At 35.2% G+C, this 23882-nt stretch overlaps 1 protein-coding gene across 7 annotated transcripts in view; it reads left to right on the forward strand.

The window, feature by feature from the left end:
* The window catches only part of LOC107225936 (protein kinase C and casein kinase substrate in neurons protein 1), a 53581-nt gene extending 30641 nt beyond the window's left edge, over window positions 1-22940 (forward strand). The window contains exons 1-12 of one of the 7 annotated variants that reach the window (XM_046742515.1): window positions 343-540; window positions 712-849; window positions 16641-17032; window positions 17307-17495; window positions 18064-18084; window positions 18800-18811; window positions 19385-19611; window positions 19722-19842; window positions 20342-20452; window positions 21116-21285; window positions 21637-21797; window positions 21883-22940. In XM_046742515.1, the coding sequence (XP_046598471.1) occupies window positions 16670-17032; window positions 17307-17495; window positions 18064-18084; window positions 18800-18811; window positions 19385-19611; window positions 19722-19842; window positions 20342-20452; window positions 21116-21285; window positions 21637-21797; window positions 21883-21995 (1488 nt within the window). In that variant the 5' untranslated portion in view covers window positions 343-540; window positions 712-849; window positions 16641-16669 and the 3' untranslated portion in view covers window positions 21996-22940. Of the gene's footprint in view, window positions 1-342; window positions 850-16640; window positions 17033-17306; window positions 17496-18063; window positions 18085-18799; window positions 18812-19384; window positions 19612-19721; window positions 19843-20341; window positions 20453-21115; window positions 21286-21636; window positions 21798-21882 lie in introns of those variants that run through there. The other 6 variants (XM_046742513.1, XM_046742514.1, XM_046742519.1 and 3 more) reach the window with 6 other exon arrangements.
* The last annotated feature ends 942 nt before the right edge of the window (window positions 22941-23882 follow it).

Below are 23882 nucleotides of genomic sequence, written 5' to 3' on the forward strand. Positions count from 1 at the left end.
ATTACCGCCTTCTACAGTTTAGTCCGAATTTAGAGATTTTTCCGTATCCCTACATTTATTCAGATGATTCGGATTATCAATTACATTTCAACTTTCTAAATTTGAAAATTCTACCGAATAAAATATTATCCCAATTTGGATTGAATGAAAGAAGGAAAAAAAAAAAAAAATCGACATTCCAAGCCCAATTTGAACTTTCCGGACGCTTTACGAAGTTCGAGTCACTTTCTTTCCGCACACAGTGTATACACAAAGCTGTAACGCGCACTTATATATTTACTACGTCACGATGCCTGCCAGCTTTACCCAGTTCGTGGCTAAGGAATCAGTCAGTCTGGTTTCTCCGTTCGCCCTGAGCGTTCGATCGTTCGTCGCTCTTCTCGCGTTTCCGTTCGTTTATACACCTGCGCGTATTCGTACGTTTTATACCTGTGTTTGTACGTATTCGAGGCACAACGATCGTGCGTGTGTGTGTGTGTGTGACGTAAAAATTATTCTCAAGTCGCACGAATAACCACGTAACATCACCTTGGATGAGAGGTCAGTTTGTTTTTTCGACGGATACGCGATGATGAAAATTTGACCTCATATTACAGTGTGCGAATATTTAAGTCTCGCTAATTTAGTGGTGATAATCGAATCAAAAGTGATGCACGCTTGTACGGTTTTTTAATTTTTTTCTTTTCATTTTTTTGCGCTAACCGAGCTCAGGTGGGAGGAAAATTGGAACAGGAAGTGAATCGGAAGTGTATATGGTGCACCTCTAAACACTGGTTGCACAATTTAGCGGTAAAACTTTTGCCACGCATCTGTGACCGGATATATTCAGCACAGTTATGTACTTCCAAGGTAATTGGATTTTCTAACAATTGTTTATAAGCTGCGACTGTGGAAAATTGTAATACACGTTTGAAACATATTATAAACGTAAATGATTGTCGTTTAATTAGTTTGTCACGATTCGAATTTAAGACACAGACCGAAAATTTATGGAAAGTTCATTTTCAGCGATTCTTTGAAAAGACACGCCGAGCGTATAATATGCGTAGGCAATTTGAAACTGAATAGTCGGATGGATTAGTTTATACTAAAAAAAGCCTGATTTCCGATCCACGATTTCTTACCTTCTTTTTTAATCTTCACCTTCTACAACATACTTCCCAAAATTTCTTCAACTAGTATTTCTAATTTTCTTTCTCTGTAATTTTTCGTTGAAATTATTTATAGAAACGGTTGCAGTTAAACCACTGCGATGAGTGCGGAGTAATTCCGTTATACCGGTTTACGTACACGGCATGATGATGATGATGATGATGATGATGATGATGATGATGATGATAATAATAATAATTTAACGAATTAATTTATTCCCGTTTTTAAATTCCGTATAACGCAACAATTACTTAAAAAACATTGGATCGTGAGTAAAAACCAAAAAAAGAGAGAGGAATGTTTGAAAAAAAATGATCAACGTTCTTAAAATTCAATCGAACATTCTTATCGTTAGTTTTCTTTTTTTTTTTTCTCACATCTAGTAACGTAACTCGCACACTCGGCAGTGACGTCGAAAGCTCTGTAACCGCACCAATTCCTACGGCTAGGCGTACATCCGTCTGCTTTTGAACGCATCCTGTGCAGGCTGCATCGGGGTTAGGATATATGCAGCTTTCTTATAATACGACCAGTCGAGCTACGACGCCGTCTTGTGCGCGAGTAAGTTAAACACACACACGCACGCAAACGGACGAATACCGCATTTACACGCCTCGGTGCTCTCGGATGGATTTTGTGTAGCTGCTACGGCCAAGTCCTAGGTACATACTTGTGTATACCTTATACATGTACGTACCTATAAATACTTTGCTCCGATAATATTCCAAGTGTATAATGACAATTCCTTAACGACAGTGCTCGTCGCAGCGAAGAAAAACGCGGAAATTTTATCCCTAATTTGCGATGTTGGAGCGTGGCGAGACCCATTACACAGATTATACAGATGTACGAAAATGTTTATCCTCTTCCTCTTAATCTTTTATTTTATTTGTTTTTATCCGTTCCGGGAGAGAGAGAAACGATTCGTATTTTTTTTTTTTTTTTTTCTTACCTCGATTCCTTCCACAACGCTCTTATCCCCGTACATATATATGTTGTACATAAATATAAATATATACGTGGCACGTGTCGCGCAATTTATAGGTACACGTTGAATTTCTGTTCCGGTTGTATTATGCGTTATTAATTTGAAAAAAATTGAAAAAAAAAAATACGTCTGACGTAATTATAATTATCATCGTAATTATAAGTAGGTAAGTCTTTACTTACCTTGAATAAATTACACCCATGCATGCGTGCGTTCACCGAGTCGGTTATAAGTGTATAATATTGTACTACTTCTGTACAAATATGAAAAGAATTTATGTTTTTTCTTCGTGACCCTGAGACGCTGTTAACGCTGGGTTTAGACAACTTCTACTCGGTATGTAATAACACCTTATACCTGGGTTGTACCTGCGTTGAGGAATTGATTTTTATACAGCCCCAGACTAGAGAATGTTTGCTCAGTAATATGCACCAAGCCTGTTTGCTCAACCTAAATCGGGTTGGAAAACTTTACATATGTGTTACAAACCACGAAACGACCCTGATGTATGTTATATTCACGTTAATGTTATGGCGGTTTTTTTTTTTTTTTTTTTTTTCAAAGACATTTTTCTCTTTCACATACGTTTTAGACAACTGATTAACATTCATTTTTCACGAAGCGTTGAAATTAGAGGAGTTCGCGATTTATAAAAGATGTAAGAACCCTCGAGCTGAGTAAGTTGTGGATATAAACTGCGGCAGTGGACGAAACACTCGATGAGGGGCTAATTGAGATTATTAACATCACGGTGCTAGTCGGCCCCTCATAAGCCTTGAATAACCCAACGCTAACTTAATCAATATTCATCATCTATCAGCTCGTTCGTTGCAGGGCTATAAAGTAATACTCTTAAACTGTAAGAGGGTACTTATTTTGCGACGTCTCGGTGCAACGAGTGTTCGTTTAATTTTTTTTTTAAATTTCTTCGACGATAACGAATTCATCCAAGTCTCAAAAAATATGTATAAACTTTACGCAAATCCGATTTGCCGCTGAAGAACTGTAAGACTTATATTCCCGTGTACAGTTGCTTTGATGTAACTGAATGTAACTTAATATTAAAATATTTTGTTTTATTTTTATACGACGGGAGCGCTTTTTCAAATTGAAATCACAGCTTTCGTATTAATGAATTCGTGCGGAATCGCTATGAAAATACAACCAATTAAGGCGAATCGTACGATGAATGGTAATTCGAAAATTCCAGTCTCGAATTATAATTGTTGCGTTGAGAAAGGTAAAAAATAAATAAAAAAATATCTCGAATCGTATAATACATAATGTACGCTATTAGACAATAAAATGATTAAAAAAAAAAAAAAAAATTAAAGAATTTATGAAACTACTCAGCGTGTTGTGCAATTATTCGAAAGTCACGCATTGCAAAAGAATTAAAAAATTTTATTCCACAAGTACCGAATAATCCTCCGATGCTTACTGTACATGATTCTTTTTTCACCACTTCTTTGACCAGTCTACAAGACTTTCCATACTGCTCTCGGATCTCTCAAGCATGCGATAAAAACCTTGAATAAATACGATTTATGTACTACTATGTAAAGTGTATTAACTGCAGTGCAGAATCATAGATGAAGCGATGCAAAAGTCGTTGAAACGTTGAGAGATCGATGCACGGAAAGTTCGGAATTCACTAGCGACAGACCGGCTTTATTCTGGATTAAAAAAATTCTTTTTTTTTTTTTTTATCACTGTATTTTGAATTATACAAGAAATATTTTCCGATCTGATTTACGTATTCAAACAATTTTTCTCGCGTTTCTCGCACTTTTTATTTTCCACATCGCCATCCAAGTTCGCCCGAGGTATAATACTGTGCAGCCAAATTACTACGTGACCTGAAATGCAACGAGAACATTGTTGAGCCCCATTGTCATCGTTGTTCCGTCTTTTTCAAGCCTGAATGTACCAAGCAGACCGCTGAATTATTCACGCGTTGCTCTTGAAACGCGTTTTGGTCACTACCGTGTTCCCTGTGAAACTGCTGCGCAAAGCTAAACAGTATCGAGTCATTTATATCTCGTATTCTTGAAATTTACTCACTTTTTTTTTACTCCTTCTCACTTTCCTTCATACCTGCAATTATTCCAGATCATGATTAATTGTTTGAACTACCAGTTTCAATATTTCTATTCCTGAAATATATTCCCAATAATTAATCAGCTTTCTCCTGATTCTCGATTGGCATTTTATAGATATTATTAGTCGAACAGGCGGACGTATATATATATTTTTATAAGAGCAATAAAGCGAGACGTGACAGGTAATTATTTTTCTCTTCTTCGTTGTGCACCGCACTGTGTATTATATTCCGAATGCACAGACGTCGCGCATTCAGAAGTGACTTAATAAATATAAAAAGACGAAATTGTATAACTCGTTTGCCTGACTTTCTGCTCGGCGAATGTTTGTATTATAATAATGATAGAAAGGGAAGCCTTCCGCTTCTCTTTTTTCGCTCTTTAAATATTATTCTGCATGTATATTCTCGAAAATGTCACAGTTATATATGCCGGGTGATAATACGGCAGTGCAGGTTTATACGTACCTATATTTTACGTATTATGTATACGAGGCATTCCACTCCAAAGCTACCCACGTCTCACCATCACCATTGGCGATTTTATTTATTTTCAAATATGACGTAGAGTGTACAAAATAAATCATCTTTCACCGAGTTGTACATTTTTTGGACCACAGGCTTGATTTTTTACTGCTCCCAAAAACACAATAACCCAATTTTCGAACGAATAGCCTTAATCGATTGGTTTTAAATTTTTCTCATGAATTCCTCGTTGAAGAACGAAAATTTTATACCAAGATGGTTGTAGGCAAACTTTTGGTTTAAAACTTACTGGCGAAAAAAGTAATAGAAAAGTGAGAGAAAAACGTATAAGGTATGAACTTGTATTTCTTCAATAGGTCGGTTTGATGTGGAATTTCTCATATATCTCATACAATACACATTTGTGTGCAACGAGAAAACCTCTCGAGAATATGACAATCTTTATTCAACCATTTTTCTCTCGGAACGGCATTCTCTTTTCTCTCAACTCTTTACTTCGATGCCAACATTAAATTACTTACAAAAAAAAAAGAGGGATGTATATAATATGAGAAAATAAAAACAGTGTGTTTATCAAAAAACGTTTTCTTTATTACTTTTTACTGTATTCGCAAATTTGTAGCCAGAATTATTGTATATTTGCCCAATATATTGAATTATTCGTGCGGCCAGCGGATATATTAAATTTTCTGCAAACTAAAAGTGGTGGAAGAATTTATTGGTTTGTTTTTCTCGAAGATTCGCATTTCTCTTTCTTTCATTGTGAAATAGAATTCGATCCGAAGGTTACATGTATAACATTATTATACATACATTATACGTGTGATATGTGTACTGTATTTTTGCAAATAATTTCTGAAGAAAGTCTTTTCGATTTCCTTTTTTTTAGTTATTCACGCCTGTATACATGTAGTTATGTTATAAATACTTATATCATCACTCCGTCATTCATTCCTAGCATCTTTCTGTTCGTTGTAAATTCCACACAATCCAACACCTTTCATATAATATTATCAGCGAATTTAAACTTTCTTTACTGTTTCTAATATTTATAACGAAATGTGTGTACGACAATTTCGCGATTTTCGACGAGGCGGAAGCTAGCAGCAAGAATTAGCAGCCAAACGTTTTAATGTTCGTTAGAATAAGATGATGAAATCCGAAAATGAAAATCTTATGAAATACTTTAAAAACCTTCGATACTTTTATAGAATTATCAGCATAAAACTGAACTGCATTTTTTTATTTCCAAAAAAAAATTTCAAAACGTTTCTTCTTTGCTCATTCTGGCTGCTAGGTTCAGTTTCATGGATTTTTGAGGGGGTTTGATATATTTTAATTAATTGAAAGAATTGACTGAGATGTAGTGGAACGTGAAACGGTTGTTGGAAATTAATTAAATCAATTTAATTCAGAGCAGGTCGTTACTCGTTCAAGTGGGTCCGACAAAAAGTTAATAATCACGTGCCTGCAGCGCGTGGGCGCCGACTAAACGCGGAAATATAATAATACCCTCATACATATTTATAATCCCGAAAGATTTTTCTCTCAAGTATAATTATTAAATATTATATCAATAGAATATTTTCATAAGGGCAAGGAATAAATTTCGCTTGGATACTCGTAATGTAGAGGATGAAACAAAATAAATAAATATATATATATATATATATATATATACATATATGTGGCTTATGCGAAAATGTACAAATTTATACAATTAAATAATTCTTCTTTACATATATATATATATATATATACACGTTAAAGTTATTATTTTGTCGCTATTCGCAAAACGGCGAGACGTTGCTACGACATACACGTTATACTTATTCCCCTGCGAATTATTCAATTTGACGGCTATATATAGTGCAGATGATTTACGGCGATACATATAATTTACGTAAATTAAGCCTACGTATAGCCTGCAGGCTGACTGGGGTAGCCCAGTTATTTAAATTTGAAAAATGAGAGTCGACTCACAGCGCTTCTAAGATATTTCGCAGACGTCGAGTTGCAGGATTTAACAATCTTGCTTTAGTCTGACGAAAATCAAGGCAGTACGATCAATCGACGGTAGTGTGAGACATAATTTTTTATTTTAAATATTATCCCTCCCCCCCTCAAATTGCAAATCTATTAAGATTCTTTAATCGGTGACGAGGCTCTCTGGGTCATGGTAAATTCGTAAGTACTGTATACGGAAAATTTGAACTTGAGGTAAAAATACTCTGGAGATTTGCGTGGTAGTCAAAATATAACTCTATACTCATGCATGTTCAAGAATAGCGACACAGAGTTTTATTATACTTGGTGCGTCAAGGGAGCGACAGCCGCTGAAATCGAGGGTGGAAACGTGAAGAATTTATTTTTGTTCTCTTCCCTTTAACAGAATGCAGCTTATGTTAGTGTGGTGAAAAGTTTCATTTTCAATATAGGATTGAAAAGCTTTGGACAAAATTTTAACGATAAACACACGCGCGTTATATATTAGGGAGTTTCAGAAAAAATAATTTACGATATTTCACCGTGGAAGATCCTAAAATGTTTGGTTAGGTTGAAAGAAAGATTCTGTGAAAAGATTAGCGTTTTCTACGTTATGCGAAAGATCGCGCTCAATTCATTTTCACTTTTTTTTAAACACCTTTTTGAATTTGTGAAGAACCACTTTTTGTAGCACTTCAATTGTTACTTCTTTCCTGACATTTATATTCAATCCAAATATCACGATATATAACACAACGATATATCGTCAGAGAATCTTATTCTTCTAAATTAAAAGTTCATATTAAATTATAACTGTTTTCTGAGATTGAATTAATAATGAAAAAGTTGTCAGATACACTTCTCAAACGTCGAGTGTAGACTTGACACAACAAGTGAGGGTTTTATTTGTGGTGTAAATTGATATTATGATTGACGTAAGCAATAAAAAGAAAAACTATATTTACCATAGTCCATAAATTGTTTCAAAAATGCTTAAAAGTGTGAAAAATCAACTGATCGCGATTTTCCATATAACTTGGAACGCTCATCTTTTTCACAGAATCTTTGTTTTAACCTAAAAAAAACTTTTCAGGAGATGTTATGATAGAAAATCGCAAATTTTTTTTTTCCCGAAACACCCTAATATGTATATATACCTATACATGTCTCATTTGCGATAAAATTAAAGAATCCGAGAACAATTGATACAAGTATTAATAACTACGAAACAGGATTACTCTGATCATTAAATTATTCTTTTGAAATGTCTTTTTTTTTTAATTTTTTTTTTTTTTTTTTTTGTTTAGAAAAGTATACACTAACCTAAATTTAATCACAATTTAAATACGATATCGCGTTCTTTGTTACAATTTGATATTCCTTAAGTATGAAAAAACAAAAAAAAAAGTTTCGCCACATTCTGGTTTCACATTATGTAGCCTGCATTCACTTGCGCGTAAGGCGTGGTCTCATTACACGTACGCCGCGCCGAGATTTTATCTGCAACACATTCAATTTCAATCTCGCGGTACGTATAACAGCCTCGGCGCAAATTGACCGGAAGTTATTCCCCCCACGTTACCTGTAGATGGGTAACAGGCACTTGCTCTTGTTTCTTAGTTTTCACTCCGTTCTTATCCGATCGTAAATCGTAGGAGCAAGACCAAGGAAATGAAAGAGTAGAAGAAAATCGATCCTGAGATTAGATTAATCGATAATTCGCCGGGTTTTCAAGTTTTATGTTTTTTCATATAGCGACCCTTTACTTCGGGAAATTCTTATTGTTTTTATTGTCAAAGTTGAAACCCACCACTCGAGGCGTTTCTCGCCAACTTTACGTGACTGCACGCGGTTGGGAATTTGTACGCATATATATTATATGTTCGTATCTACCGAGTTAAAATTTATACCTTTTAAATATTAAAATATATGCGAATGTCGCTGTATGGGTACACGTTAAAGTTAACGGCTGGATAAACTTCAGCCAAAAGTTTAAATCATTATTTGAATGTTATTACTGCGGCAAAATGAAATTTAAGTCCCAGCAGGCAACTTTTCTTTTTTCTTTTTTATCTGCTTCTCGACACACGGCAATATTCTCAAGTGTATTTTTACTTTAGGTTATACACATATATACATGTATAGATGAAACTGTCCGCGTAAGATTTTCTCCCTCTACGGTTTTCGGCCAGCAAAATTTGTAGCTTTTACAACGATGTACTAAACTTAGTAAAACAAAGATCATTCGTACTGTGTATTGTACAGGGTACTTAAATATTATAACCCTGTGATAAAAATGATGGAATCACTTTTTCTTGATTTCTTTTATTCGAAACAATGCTTCTGTTTTTCACGTACAACTACCGTATAATATTCATATCTATGATTTTCGAGATATTTCTCTGCAAATTTCTTCTTTTTTTTTCACTTTGTTTAACATTATTCATACTATTATTCATATAATGTTTGAATGGTTACGCGCGAGGGTTGAAAACGTATACATGTACATATATACATATATTTTCATTTATGTCATACTTGATATAAGATGCACCCTCCTCGTTGGCCTACTTTACTCCAGAAATTTCCGCAGAGCCATCATGCGTGAATATGTGCGAAGCCTGAAGAGGTCGTCGACGCAGGAAAGCTTCTTCAGCTTGTAGCTGACATTCTGCAAGCGTATAACTAAAGGGCCTTATGTCTGTTTACGTACGTATACCACCACCAGATAGATTCAAGTCGGACTTTGTTCGGTCGACCCTTTTCTTCGCGTTTACTAAGGAAAAAGCCAGCAGCCGCTAAGGGGTTTGAGAAAAAACGAATTCTTCCCCTGTCGAGAGTATAGCTGAGAAAAGAGGCGCATATATATGTATACACACGTATAAGATGAAAGAAACGTTTGGACGTGAAAAAACCCATGAATTTTCGTCCTTTGTGTACGCAAATAATTATTCGTCGATTAAAATACTTCGCTTTTTTGCGAGAAATGTCAATAATATATACATATAAGACTTGGGACGTGGAATAATTGTTACGAAAATGAAGGGAGAATGCATCAGGAACCAATCATCGAATTTCGAGGGACAAATTTACTCTCTGTAACGTTGAAGAATGTTTGTCTTATTTTTTTTTTTTATTAATAATTGTATTTTTTTTTTCAATCTTCCATGTTTTAGTCGCTTCGTTTCAGATTTCAAATATTATCGATGCGAATTCGTTTTAGAAAGCATCGCGTTTAATTTTTTTTGCATTCTGTACATAATATTGCAGCTATCAAAGAGTGATTACATGTAAATGGCAAAATGCTTCAGCACTTAACAATCAGATAAATTTACGCAGGCATTTGATACGGTTTTGAGGACTAATTCGTTAATTGATAAAGATGTTAAACCCTCGCGGATCAGCGATGCGTGTCTCGGTGATTATATACATCGATCATTATCACTATTGTTATTAATTTTATTATTAGCACAGTATTTATACGGAAATTATTTTCGACGTCGATTGATACTCCTGAGCTGAGCGAGATGCGTAATTAGTTAAGCTTTAAAGAAGTCCTTATCGATTACACTCAATTTCTCGGCTGATTGTACGTTTTTTTTTAATACCTATATACGTATAGAACGATGTATAAATTAATTTTATTTTGAATAATCTTCTCCGGAATTATTTATATCATTCCAACTGCACTTTAACATCGCGTTGCAATACACGCAGTCCGTGTTACATACAATATTATTGTACATTGATCGTTCTAAATTTAGATCATGATTCAGTTTGTAATCGCGATGTAATATATTCATACCATGTTGACTTCAGTTGGTAGATTCTTCGCAATTTTTTCACGGAAAAAATAGTATCGGTAACATGTATGAAAAAAAAAAGTAAATGAAAAATTTATTTCAATAAAGATAATTTTTGTTTCAATTTGAAAAAAGCCAAAGGAAAAGAAAAAAAAAATTGCGTTTTGCGCCTTAACTGTACAACCTAATTAAAAAATTAACCTATCGTATTATAAACAATCCTACCTCCGTATCTCAATTCTCATTTGAGTAAAATTTTCGTACGATAACAAACGAATTATATGCAAGGGAATAACAAATTTGACGTTTCACACACGTTACATAACGGGATCGTTATTTCTCTTCACGCTAGGAAGTCTAACGCGTTCCATGAATTCTCATTGTCCTTTTTTTCGATGTCGTTGCGCGTCTCTCTCTCTCTCTCTCTCCGCCTGCAGATCCATTGTTGGGCTGTTGTAAAAGGGTGTAGAGTATCGGCCCGGGGCCATTGTTTCTGTTTCTCGCTTTTCCTCATTTCAAGTTCGGTTGTGCAGGCTGCAGGTACAATAGATGTAATGCAAAACAGCTGGCGGCCTAGATTACTCCTCCGGCAAATTGGGCCAGTGTGATTAACGGAGGAGATCATCGTCGTCGTTATCTATCTAAGCCTTCTCAACAACAGATCCTGATTACAAATCGAAAATACACTTGGTATTACACGCTGTGCCGTTGTTGGTTCCTATTATCAAGCCTTTCGCTAATTTCTATTTACGTATAATGTACGTGCGTCACCTTATAACGATTACACGTGCAGCACTTTGCCTTGTCAGAGTCACGCTAATTGAACAAACTGGATTTGTGGCTGTTTAATTTCATCCTTAGAAATTTTCAAACCAACGATATTTGTAGCCACATTTGATTTTCCTAGTAGAACTTCCAAGGATAACCGTTTTTTGTTCATTGCCTGCGTCTAATTTCTATGTATAACATTGATGTATATATTGCTGACACCCTGTAGGTGAGACAATTTTGAAATCAACTATCTATGACGCAGCGTTCTACATAGATCAGTCTTGAGGCTATTAATTAATTGCCGCACCTCGTAATTGGTTTATTAATCGGTTATTAAGACGCCAATAACAATTGTAACGAGCTATGAAGATAATGCGCGATAAAACACGATGAATTAAAAATTGTGTAGGATAAATTAGCGGCAGGTTGAGCCATCTTTTCAACAAAGTTACTCTTTTTTCAATGAAAAATCTTCTCAAGAGGAAGTGTATAAATTTTGCACATCCGATGCATCGGAACCTGAGAAATTAACTGTCCAGATTCAGGCAAACACATTACACGGCATTTGTTGCCGATCACAATTGTTAAAAATAAAAATTTTTTAAACCCAAAGAACCGTCCTCGTTTTTTCAATTCAACAAACACGACGGTTCGAACAATTAACAAAATCAAAATCGCTCTATCTGATCACTTACAGAATATTTTAACGTACAAGTATTTCTTACCGGTTTTCATTAACAACAAAAACGAAGATCATGGTAAAAAAAAGGATCAACTAACGAGCAACGAATTATTGTATTATTCGTCTGGATTTATGCTGCAGTCAATCTGGGGGCACTGATTTGATTATTTATGTGTATAGACATGCGGCAGTTAATAGCGGATATAATTTATTCGCGATAATGAAGTTAGTAAAGTTACCGAAACGATGCATGTTTAGGAAAAATCGTTACTTCGCATCTTTAGAAATGTGTGAAATTTAGTAAAAAGTATGATAAACAAAATGTAGGTAGTAACATTTTGCAAAGCCAACACCTTGAATGTCATTATAAAATTGTGCAATCACCATTGTTCCCTGATGTCTCGTTACGTTAACGTTAATAAATTGAGCCTCATATTTATTCGCGCACACGGTTAAATCGTCGAGGGTAATGCCGCGTGCGTAGGTATCACGATTCTAGTCACGAGTCCGCGCTGCCCGGCACTGTCGCTTCAAAAATGACGCACCCCATTGAATGTGTTAAACTGTTTATCTTTTTTGTTTGCTTGACTAAACTGAACGCTTAAATTTTCCCTTCGTAAGAAATATGCATCATGTAACATACAACGCAGGCGGTGCAGATTTCAATCTAGAAACAGAGAGATGTTGGTTTTAAGTATGTATAATAATTCACGTTGACCATAATTCGAATAATCACGAAACTTGTACACACGTGACTCGAGACAATATGGCGCCGATACGAGCAGTCAGCTGATCGCATATTATTTTGTGCTTACAGGATTAAAATTCACACGCAAATTCGCACCAAATGAAATTATTTATTAACAAGGCGAAGAACATACTTGTTTTACAAATCAATCACGACGTTTTTTTGACACCGGATCATCTCTTCATTCATTAATATGTATATTTGTCCGGCGCCAATGTAGGTTATACGTACACTACGGATTTATAAAATCTGTCTGAGGCAGCTGCTGCATCTCCAATAAAATGCCGGTAGAAATATTACAGATGCTATTTGCCCGCACCCACGCATTTATTTACTCTCTTGGCGCAGTTGTAACGCAATAACCAATACGTCCGAGTATAAAACACACGTATATAAAATATATTCCCATAGTTCCAAGCCCGTTGCAATGCGAGTTCGTAACGTGTGGGTGCATCTTTAGGATTCTTTTTGCTTACGCAATTTTTTGCTACGCGTGGGCAGACTTGTACGCAAAGGTATGCTGGACGACCTTGCCTTGCCTTGCCTTGGTCAAGCCTCTCACACCTTGTTCGGCCATTATTGGAAGGCTCTCGACACCGTATTGTGAAAATTTATAGGACGTTGAAACGATGCGAGTGAATTTTCTTGTGCTCTATCAATTCGTGTATTACGTGTATATACGTATATATTTTTTTGAGAAACATCTCGATCTCCTTATAAACTGTTTTTGTTTTTTTTTTTTTTTTTATGATTTGCTGTGAAAGTATTTCGGCATTCGTATATTCGAAATATTCGTCTTTAAATAACGGGTTTTAGAAAATTTCAAATTAAGATATTTAACGAACTTGATGGCGATAATTTATTGGCTGAACTGATGTCGAAATATAAATGTCTTACATTTAATTGATCGTACTACGGGTATAATAACATTGACAGTGAAACTTGTCAAAGCTTATCGATTCTTCAAAATGACATCACCAAGTGAGCGAGAAAAATTATATAACCATTGATTATCAGTATTTAATCGTCCAAGATACCACACATATAATAACGAGAGGATTGCCTGCGGCAAATTATTAATTCTCTTTGAAAATGTGAGGTTAAATATTTTTATTGCTTGTGTGTTACAAATTTGTTTTATATCGCATAAAATATCACAGTTTTTGTTTGCAATCCGTGCCTGTATGAAATATTATTCAACAATGTACCTGAGTATACGTATTTTTCTTTTTCTTCTTTTTCGTAGTCTATTTGCAATACACCGCATCATGTACGCGGTGCGATTTTCTATCTAACAACGTCATTTTCTGCGAGTATATGAAATTCGTGCGCACATATGCCTTGTGTAAAATATCATGTGCAGGTGAAAGGATGGAGAACTAATCCAGCGGTGGAAAGTCTGCACTTGACTTGATGTTCATTCGAAATTCCATCGTTTCGCTGTTTGAGATGCACGGATAATATTTACCACCGACATATTCTAGAATCGTCTAATAACTGAGGTAAGCGTCGCGAGTCCTTTTGAACCTTTGAAAGTGCTGCAGTAATTGAAACGCGTATATGATACATGTCTACGTACATATTTTTCTTACATATCTTATTCCATGTCGCATGATCTAAAACACGAAGGCGATACCAATGTTAAGTATACACTCATTCGTCATTGTGTCGAATGTCTACCGAAAATAAATTACTTGTTTTACTTTGAAATATAATTTCGTCAATTATTACTCGTCGTTCCACAAATGTTTTGTCACTTTTTTTCACTAACGTTCGGATTGTGTATATTTATATGTATATGTATATAATCTCTATGTAACGTCCATCACTCGATACGATTGATCGTGAAAATATTGTCATCTGCACGGCGCGAATGGTTACACGCCGATTAATCATCTTCGCGTCCCGCTATTTGCAATCTTTTATCCCGACTGCTTTGCTTGAACATTGTTGTGTAGTAGGATGTTATTTTTGTTTATTTTTTATCAAGAGGGGGGTACGACTGATGCTTTTTTCAATCAATATGCTATACCTCCCTCATCTCGTGGGTAAATTATAACAATTCTAATAGATTTCATCTAAATACGAAGAATGCACAATTGAAAATTGTTTTCGAATTCAAAAATTGTTTGTTTGATCTCGGCTCATGTTCATATTTCCACCAGTGCCTGATATAAAAGTATACGTTATCATTCGCATAACGCTGCGGCAGCGACTCGGCAAAACCGACTTTTGCTTTATATGGTTATATGCGTCTGGAGACAAGGACGTTTCTTGGCACCGGAATCTCGAGCTCCTCGACGGAATGCCGTTATGAAAGTACCCGTGAAGCTAGGCCAAGAAACTCCGGAGTTATACACGTAGCTGGCACTACAGAGCGAGAGAAAGATCTGCAGAATTATTATTACAGTCGGTTATAGAGAGTGAGATATGTTTATAGAAGAGGAAGAGAAAAGGATGGAATCGTCGTTTCCCTATATGCGTATACTCACACGCACATTTACGTACATACACGGGTGTATTATTATTTATAACTTTCCGATTGAATCCACTGTGACAAATTATCCCTTTTCACCTGCACGCGTATTTTTATCGTCGGTTCTTTCACCAATTGTGCGCAATCAGCCTGCAGCCTCGTTTCGAACTGCACGAATAATTCTGCGATATATGGATCTGGGGAATAAGTTCAGGCACGCGTAACTTTATGCCAGGCGATGCACACGCACTGATTTACGCCGTGTCGTACCGTTGGCCGAGGTTGAGGTCGAGTTCACTTTCAATTTCTTCACTGTGCATATAAAGAACAAGAAAAATAAGAAGAAGAAGAATTAGAAGTCACTGCGGTGCCTTTCATACCTGTAATGATCCCTTTTCTTCTGAAGATATACATAACAGGAAACATGCACGGAAATGACATTCAAGTTATACGTATTATATCCATACTTTCCAAGTTTCATCAACCAGTCAAGCATAAAAGATTTGCTGAATGAATCTTCCCTGTCTGTCATTGTTCGGTGACAAATCTTAAATGCACTGATTTCGAGCGCACGACTTGCCTGTATAAGTATTAGTATACCTCATACTACACGTAGATCTACGCATTTATAGGCTCCAACTAATGCACCGAAAGTGATCGCAATTAGGCACAATTGCTCGATCGTTAGCACGGCTGCATTCTTTGCCCCCATTTCTGTATGCACGGACCGCTTTGTATTATTATTATTATTATCATTATCGTTATCATTATTATCATAATGAATATAATTATCATAAATATCTAAACCGCATCGGCAGTTATAGGCGACGTTTAAATCGTAACCGAGATTCGTGTTCGAATTGCATTCAATAGCGAGTAGTAGAATATATCAACAGGATACAGCTCGATATTATACTTTGTAAATTGCTGAATGATTGTTGTATAGAAATGCACGGAGGGTGGGGGGAGGAGGGGCGGGGAGGGATTTTCAGAAAACGAATAAATAATTGCAAGTGATGTATCATTTTAATTGTATTCGTAGAAGATGTTTTATACCTAATTCGTTCATCGAGAAATAAAAACTGACCTCGAGATAGAAATAATTCTGACACTCGTCCTTGTCTTTTATATCCCTCTTGCAGAATATTATATCACGACTTGAAACGGCTTCGCAAATTGGGGCGAATCAATATACGAGAAAATGAGCTTTTCTCGACATTGCGTTGTATAAAATTAATTTCGTTTACTTCGAGATTAAGTTTATCAAAATTGACAAATTTCGCAGCTAACAGGGTAAAAATTAATTTCCATGTTACACTTGAAACATTTATGTTACCTTGATTTTAAATATACGCTGCGTCAATCAAACTTTTATAAATAATAACGGTTTATATATACTTACATGCTATTGCGATTCGAAGGGGAAATAATGTTTTATCTGTTCCAGGAGAAAGGGGCTATTTACTCTAGGCTAGGATGTCACATCACAGCGACGACAACATGCTGATAGCAACGTCGGACTCGTTTTGGGAACCGGGGAACTATAAGCGTACGACAAAGCGTATAGAGGATGGTCATAAGTTGTGCGACAGTTTGATAGCTTTGGTACAAGAGCGGGCCGAGATTGAGAAGAATTACGCGAAGGCGCTCAAGAGCTGGTCAAAAAATTGGAATGACAAAATTGAAAAGGGTCCCGAATATGGAACGACGGAAGCAGCGTGGAAAGGCGTTCTCGTCGAGTCGGACAGATTGTGCGATTTGCATTTACGGGTCAAAGACAACTTGTGCAACGACATTATACAGCAGGTGAAAACGTGGCAGAAAGACACCTATCACAAGGTGAGAAAATTCGTCACTTACGGCAGAGATGGGTGAATTTTAATTTATCGGAATTATTATACATGCAGCTGTGGCAGCGCGCCGTTTTATCAAAGTTTGATAAATTCATATTTTCATGCAAAAGCGAAGACTGATTGATTTTATCGCATGCCAATAACGATAGTAAACAACAGCAGAGATCGCGTAGAACGAACGGAACCGTTTTTTAAAAAATCGTTTTAAATTTCTTCTTGAAAAAGAATAGTAAATAAAAAAAATTAAAAACATCTTTCAGTCAATGATTACGTTGAGGGAACGAAAAGAGATGGAAGATTCGTTTAAAAAGGCTCAAAAACCGTGGGCAAAGTTACTACAAAAAGTCGAAAAAGCCAAGGCCGAGTATCACAACAGTTGTAAAACGGAAAGAACGGCGGCCAACATGGAACGAAACGCTTCCGCAGACAGTTCGCTCTCACCTGATCAGGTATGAAGAAATGATTTTTATACGTAGCATAATTTAAAAGGCGCGTACGATGATATAATCATTCTGATCTACCGATGACTAAGTCATCATGCATTCCATCTTTGATTGAAACAACGTTAATCCGGTCAGATTGATTCCTCGATTGAACTTGAGGATAATTCCTCGTGATAAGTCCATTCGTCAATTTGTGTGAATTGCTGTACGAAAGGAATTTTTCTCAAGAGCTCAAAATCGTGACGATGAAATATTGAGATAACTTGTATGTGTACACACATACGTATACATGACTATCGAATCGTAATGATCGACGAGCTTGGATATGCCGATGATAAGATTAGGAATTACACCGACGTCTCACTAATTCCTAACACATCTATACTTCACAGTTTTATATACGTACAGATTTGTTAATAACAGTTTGAAAAATTCATTCCCATCGTTCATCGATCGGGTTGCGCTATTTTCCGTCTTATTTAACGCTAAGCCTTCAACGAAAAACTAATATTATCCAATGTACATAAAATAAGGTGCGTCGACTAGCAGTTGTTTTAGTCTTAATTATTTTCAGATTGCCCGAGGCTCGGAAAACGTACGTGAATCGTGTTGTTGTGTATCATACAACGTGTTTAATTTACGAATAAGAATGCATGTCAAGTGTTGTTCTCAATTTTTCTTCTCCTGTTGTGCACTTGACGTGCGATAATTGATTCCCTCATACCCCACGTCACGTGTGCTCCATTTTTCAATTCTATCATATAAATATGTATATACATGTACATATATATACATATATACAAATACATAGGCCTTGTCGCTGTAGAATAAATCCGTAATAATTATTTACGTTGATTTAGTAGTGTAAACAGTTTTATACGTTGCCTGTTTCGTCGTAGCGATATGTTGAAAAAACTTTTCGATAAATTTAACCAAAGATAATTTATCTACCGTGAGATGCGTTATTTGTATCTTTTTTTTTTCTATACTTTAAAAGATAATTTACCGATTCGAGGAAATGGGTTCAGAATTTTTTGAAATTAGACCTAACTCCACTTGTTTATTTATGATCGAACATTTTTAGCGTCAGATTTAGTTGAAAACTGCGCGCGTTACACACTCCGAAGTCTATAACGACGAAACTTTTTAGATGGCACAATGCGGATGTGGTGCATGGGGCCTCAGAATGCGAAAGTGCCTTAGGAATTCTAAGATAGGCGACGTTGCGTTTGTATGTATGCATAGGTATTGTCGCATGCTGCATGCGTTTTAATATATATATATTTTATCCTTTTTTTTTCGCCTCGCAGAGAGCTCTGTTGGTAAGCAGCAATATATATATATATATAATTATGTTCCTTATTCGGGATTATTACAGTATATTATACACGTTACCTGTAGTGATGGATGGATTTTATTTATATTTGCTTTCCGCTTATTTTACATTACTTATTTACATTTATTGGTCAAGGAGCATCTTATTATTACAATATGCAAAAATATATCCTGTGCATTCGTAGAATTGTATTTGTTTGGTAGAAAATTTTGAATTTATTCTTATACTTGTTGTGTTCTTATTATGAGATTAGAAAGAGGAAGAAAAAAGAAGGTAGAACATTAGTTACTGCCCATGCACCATTGGTATAAAAAATAATTTGCAACTGTTGTATACGTGTAAATAAACGATGCAATTTCACTGATATTAAACAATATATAACGTTACGAGCGTGTGGATATGTAGAAAAAACAAATCTATTGACTTGCCACTGATTTGAAAGTTTCGTTTCATCTAACAAGTGAAAATGTAACGTTATAATGTACTGGGTAAATGAAAAAAAAAAAAATTCCTCCACCGTGTTTTCGCCGATATATAATTCGCCTTCTGTCTGTGCTAGGTGAAAAAAATGCAAGATCGTGTACAAAAAACAAAGGAGGAGGTACAGAAATCGAAAGAAAAATACGAGGCGTCTCTTCTTGAAATAAATCAGTACAATCCTAAATACATGGAAGACATGACGCAAGTTTTTGAAAAGTGTCAAGAAATGGAGGCCCAGCGACTGCAGTTCTTCAAGGATGTTCTTTTTGGAATACACAAATGCCTTAACATATCACAGGATCCGGTGTAATGATAATTTAATTTTCTAATCTCCGGTTATTCAAATGAATACAGCTTTTCCAACGTCTCGAGGTTTCAGTTTACTGCTCGTTCATGAGCCAAATTTCAAATTTCAGGCTCCCTCAAATATACGAAGAATTCTATCACACAATCAACAATGCTGCGCACGAAAAAGACTTGAAATGGTGGTCGAATAATCACGGGGTCAACATGGCTATGAATTGGCCACAATTTGAGGTACGTCGTTTTTTACACCACAGCGATAACGCCATTCGCAAAATTATCTTTTTCGCTCGCATGTTTATGTAATATCTGCTCACACGTGTTTTGCTGAAACATTTGAGTTTTCCCACTATATACCTTAGTTAATATCCATGTTATGTACTTTTTTTTTTTTTTTTTAATCGAATTCGATTTTTCTCGTTGACTTATGAAATTGAATACATATATATATATATATATATATATAAAGTGCCTGTACAATTTAACGGTGTGTAAAATTTGTCACAATTTAATCATTCCGGTTTTTATTTTATTTTATTTTTTTTTTATTTTAATTTATTTGTCAATACGTTGCACCAAAGTTGAATGTAATTTACTTATTCCGTGTCAAGTTATTTTCTTAATTATTTCTAACAGACCATATAGTTGCATCGAGCTACTTATTACGATAGTCTAGAGTGACTGAAAACTTGGAATGCATGCATGTGATTGTGTGGGTGTTGCTATTATGCAGGATTATACGGAGGAGTTCCGTGACATCACCAAAGGGTCTAAATCGAAGGAGGCATTACCTGCTGGATCCATCACTCTCATCAATCAGCGCCCTGTTGGTGAAGATCTGCATGTAAATTTGTTTATTTATTTATTTATTTATTTATTCATTTATTCATTCGTTTATTCTATTCGCACGATACATATATGTATATGTGATTTCCCTGATCCATTTTTTTTTCTTCTTACGCCTTACCAAAAACACGTCATCACATGGTATCATTTTTATTTTTTAGTTCAGGTACAGCATGACTGTATTAACGATACTTTCCAGTTAATTGATATTGCATCGTGTACGATAATGTAAAGGACTGAAACATTAAAAAATAAGGTCACTGAAGTAACCGCAAGCTTGTCCCAGATTTGTCCAACTTTTTCGCAACTTATCAATTGTTTTTATTCGACTCGGTTTTTATTCACGCGGACAACTGCATCGTGCGCATGATCCCTTGATAAGTCTAATTTTTGTAACATAAATGCCGATAACATGTTTTCTCACGTATAAATTATCAAGGCTTTAAGTCGATAATATTTCAAAGATATATACTATCAGAATTCTATTTCTGCCGTAGTTCATTGTCAGCTCGAAAACACCGGAAATCCGGTGATTCGATATATAATTCTAAAAAAATTCTGTATCTCAGAAAATGTATGCTTGTTATGAATTGTAACAAACTGTTATTTTTCTTGCGTTTTTTTTTTTTTTCTTTTTTTTCCTTCTTTTCCTCTCAACCAGGAGTTCCCGCCTGTCAACCATAAAGCCAGAGCCAAACCTGCTGGACGAGTAATACCAACAGACGCACCGCTTCCAGATACCAAAATCGACACCATAAACTCGTCGAGCAAACAAACCTCGGAAAAGAACAACCATGAAACGAGCACAGTGAACAGGACTGCGACTATCACGTCAGTGAATAATAATAATAATAATAATAATTTAAAAAAATGAGTAAAGAAACACTTGCTTATGCATCTCATTCAGTGTTTTTTTTTCCTACAATTAGAGACTAACAAGACAAGTATTTATACCGAAGAAATTCTTCAAATTGTGTAGAATCTAAATTTGTTCGCACATCGTTAGGATCTAGTTACAGTCTGTAGTCTATTAGATCGAGACTAAAAATAATCTTCTCTAACTGGATAAACATTCACGGGAATTATTAATTTACGTATAAAATGCTGTGTAACTATTTTTTATTTTATGCTTGTTTGTTTGTTTGTTTTTTTTTTTTTCTTGTTTTTTTTTACAACTTGTAGAAATGGAACCAGTGTAAAACAAGAATCTAATCCATTCGAAGAGGAAGAATGGGATGAAGATGGTGGTGAGCCTCTAGTCGACAACGGGGAACCTGGTGTCCCTGTCAGAGCGTTATACGATTACGAAGGTGCCGAAGCGGACGAATTGAGCTTCAAACAAGGTACGATGAATACGTTGAGATTGAACGAAAATGGGAGATTCACTCGTCGAGATGTTTTATTACCGTATATTCATCGTGTTCAAAGGTGACGTTTTTGAGAAACTGGAAGACGAGGACGAGCAGGGTTGGTGCAAGGGGAGGAAGGACGGTAGGGTGGGACTGTATCCTGCCAACTACGTAGACCTTGTATCTCAGTAATCTACGAGTTAAACACCAAATCGATTCGTTGATAAAATTTAAAGCCGTACCAACGGCCTAGAATCGTTGCTGATTAATGCCGAATTAATTGGTAATAAATATAGCAACCGATGTTCAGGGGAGTACTGGCATTTTTTTTCAATGCATTTTCTGGTGTGAAGTTAGTGAGGAGCCGAGAGAAGGAGAACGTATCAAGTACATAATGTTTTTATTCACGAAATTCGTGTCAAGTTGTCAAATCGATATGTCTCTTAAGATTCCTCGATGCCGAAAGGTTGTTTATATTTTATATGAAAGGAAACAATATACTTTGTTGATTTTACAAGTTCGTTTTTACTTTCTGAATGCCGACGTGTGAGGGTTGGATGTGCTGTAACTTGTAAAATTGATAATTTTTGAGAAATCAAAAAATTTATCTTGTTTCGTCTTGATAGGTATTTTACATATTTGCAGCTAGACTCTCGTCGAAGAAGGGATCTACTTTCGAATGATATTTTTTTGTGTTTTATATTTTGTTTTAATTTTTTTTTTTTTTTTTTTCCTGAACTATTTCGAGGTAGCAGGGTAGTGAAAAAAAAAAATCTACTACTAGATGTGGAAAAAATTTTGGGCAGTGATGCGTATAATGCCATTTCTAGGTTCTTGAAGAGAGTTTAAAAAATAATTAAATAATTGAATGTATGGTCATATCTTTCGTGACTTATTATTACCTACTACTATTATTATTATTATTATTATTATTATTATTATTATTATTGTTTTATTAATTAAGGACGTTTTGGCAGCAGTAATGAGAATTATATGTAATTTATTGTTATATTAAAAATCTAACGTCTATCTAAGTGGTGTCATTGTACATATAATACTTAAAAACAAAAAAAAAAAAAAGAAATGCACGGCAGTGCATCAGTTATAATGATTTATAACTATTATGTATAACAGGAATGTATAAGTGAAGTGAATTAAATTACACGAGATAATGAACGGAACACAAGGAAAACAAAAATGATTTCCAGTAAAAGTAAACCCGGAACGTATTGCTCATTTGGATAGTTAAAGGTATCATATTATTCGGTTACGTTTGAGATATCGAAATATAATTTGCGTATAATAGTTATAGTTTTTTTCTCTCCAATACGGAGCTACAGAGGGGTGTTTAAAATTTTCTGTCGTGTTCTTTGGCCAGTGCATATTCTTGCTGATATGAATAATACCTTGTAAAATGCATACACAATATTTTCTTTCGGCCGGAACTCGATATTCCACCTTATACTGGTGCATCTATGTGTATCTATGTAATTTTTTCATAATATTCTCGTAAACTATACGTGTTGTGCGATTCTTATCATTTAATCAATCACGTTCATAAATTTATTTTCCCGTCCAGGTACGTAAACAAAAAGATCGATGATCAAAGGTAAAATTGTTGAATCCGGCATCAGAAAGAAAAAAATACGAGCTGGTACGGGAAAACGGGGATTCAATTTACTTTAGAAATTCAAATCCCCATGCGATTATCTGTATCAATCACAAGCTGATTCTGAAAACAGAGATAATTCTGCATATTTCATGTTTATATAAGAAAACAAAATGACCAAAATCTTATATCACCGAACTTGAGAAATGTTTAGTTAATTTTATTCTTTTTGCTGTAGTCGCTATCGTTCCGTATGTACGACGCATATAGTTGCCAAATATTAGAAGTACAGAAACAGGAAACAGAATGAAAAAAAATTAAGAGAAAAATCTTTGATTGTTCTACGTGAACAAAGTACACCTTATACGATAAAAGGTATATATATATATATATTTATGTAAATAAAGTAGAAAGCAATAGGATTTCAGATGTAGCTCGCGACCGATTTAATATAACACGTTCATTTCGGT

Source organism: Neodiprion lecontei, chromosome 6, assembly GCF_021901455.1.
Source record: "Neodiprion lecontei isolate iyNeoLeco1 chromosome 6, iyNeoLeco1.1, whole genome shotgun sequence".
Lineage (NCBI taxonomy): Eukaryota > Metazoa > Arthropoda > Insecta > Hymenoptera > Diprionidae > Neodiprion > Neodiprion lecontei.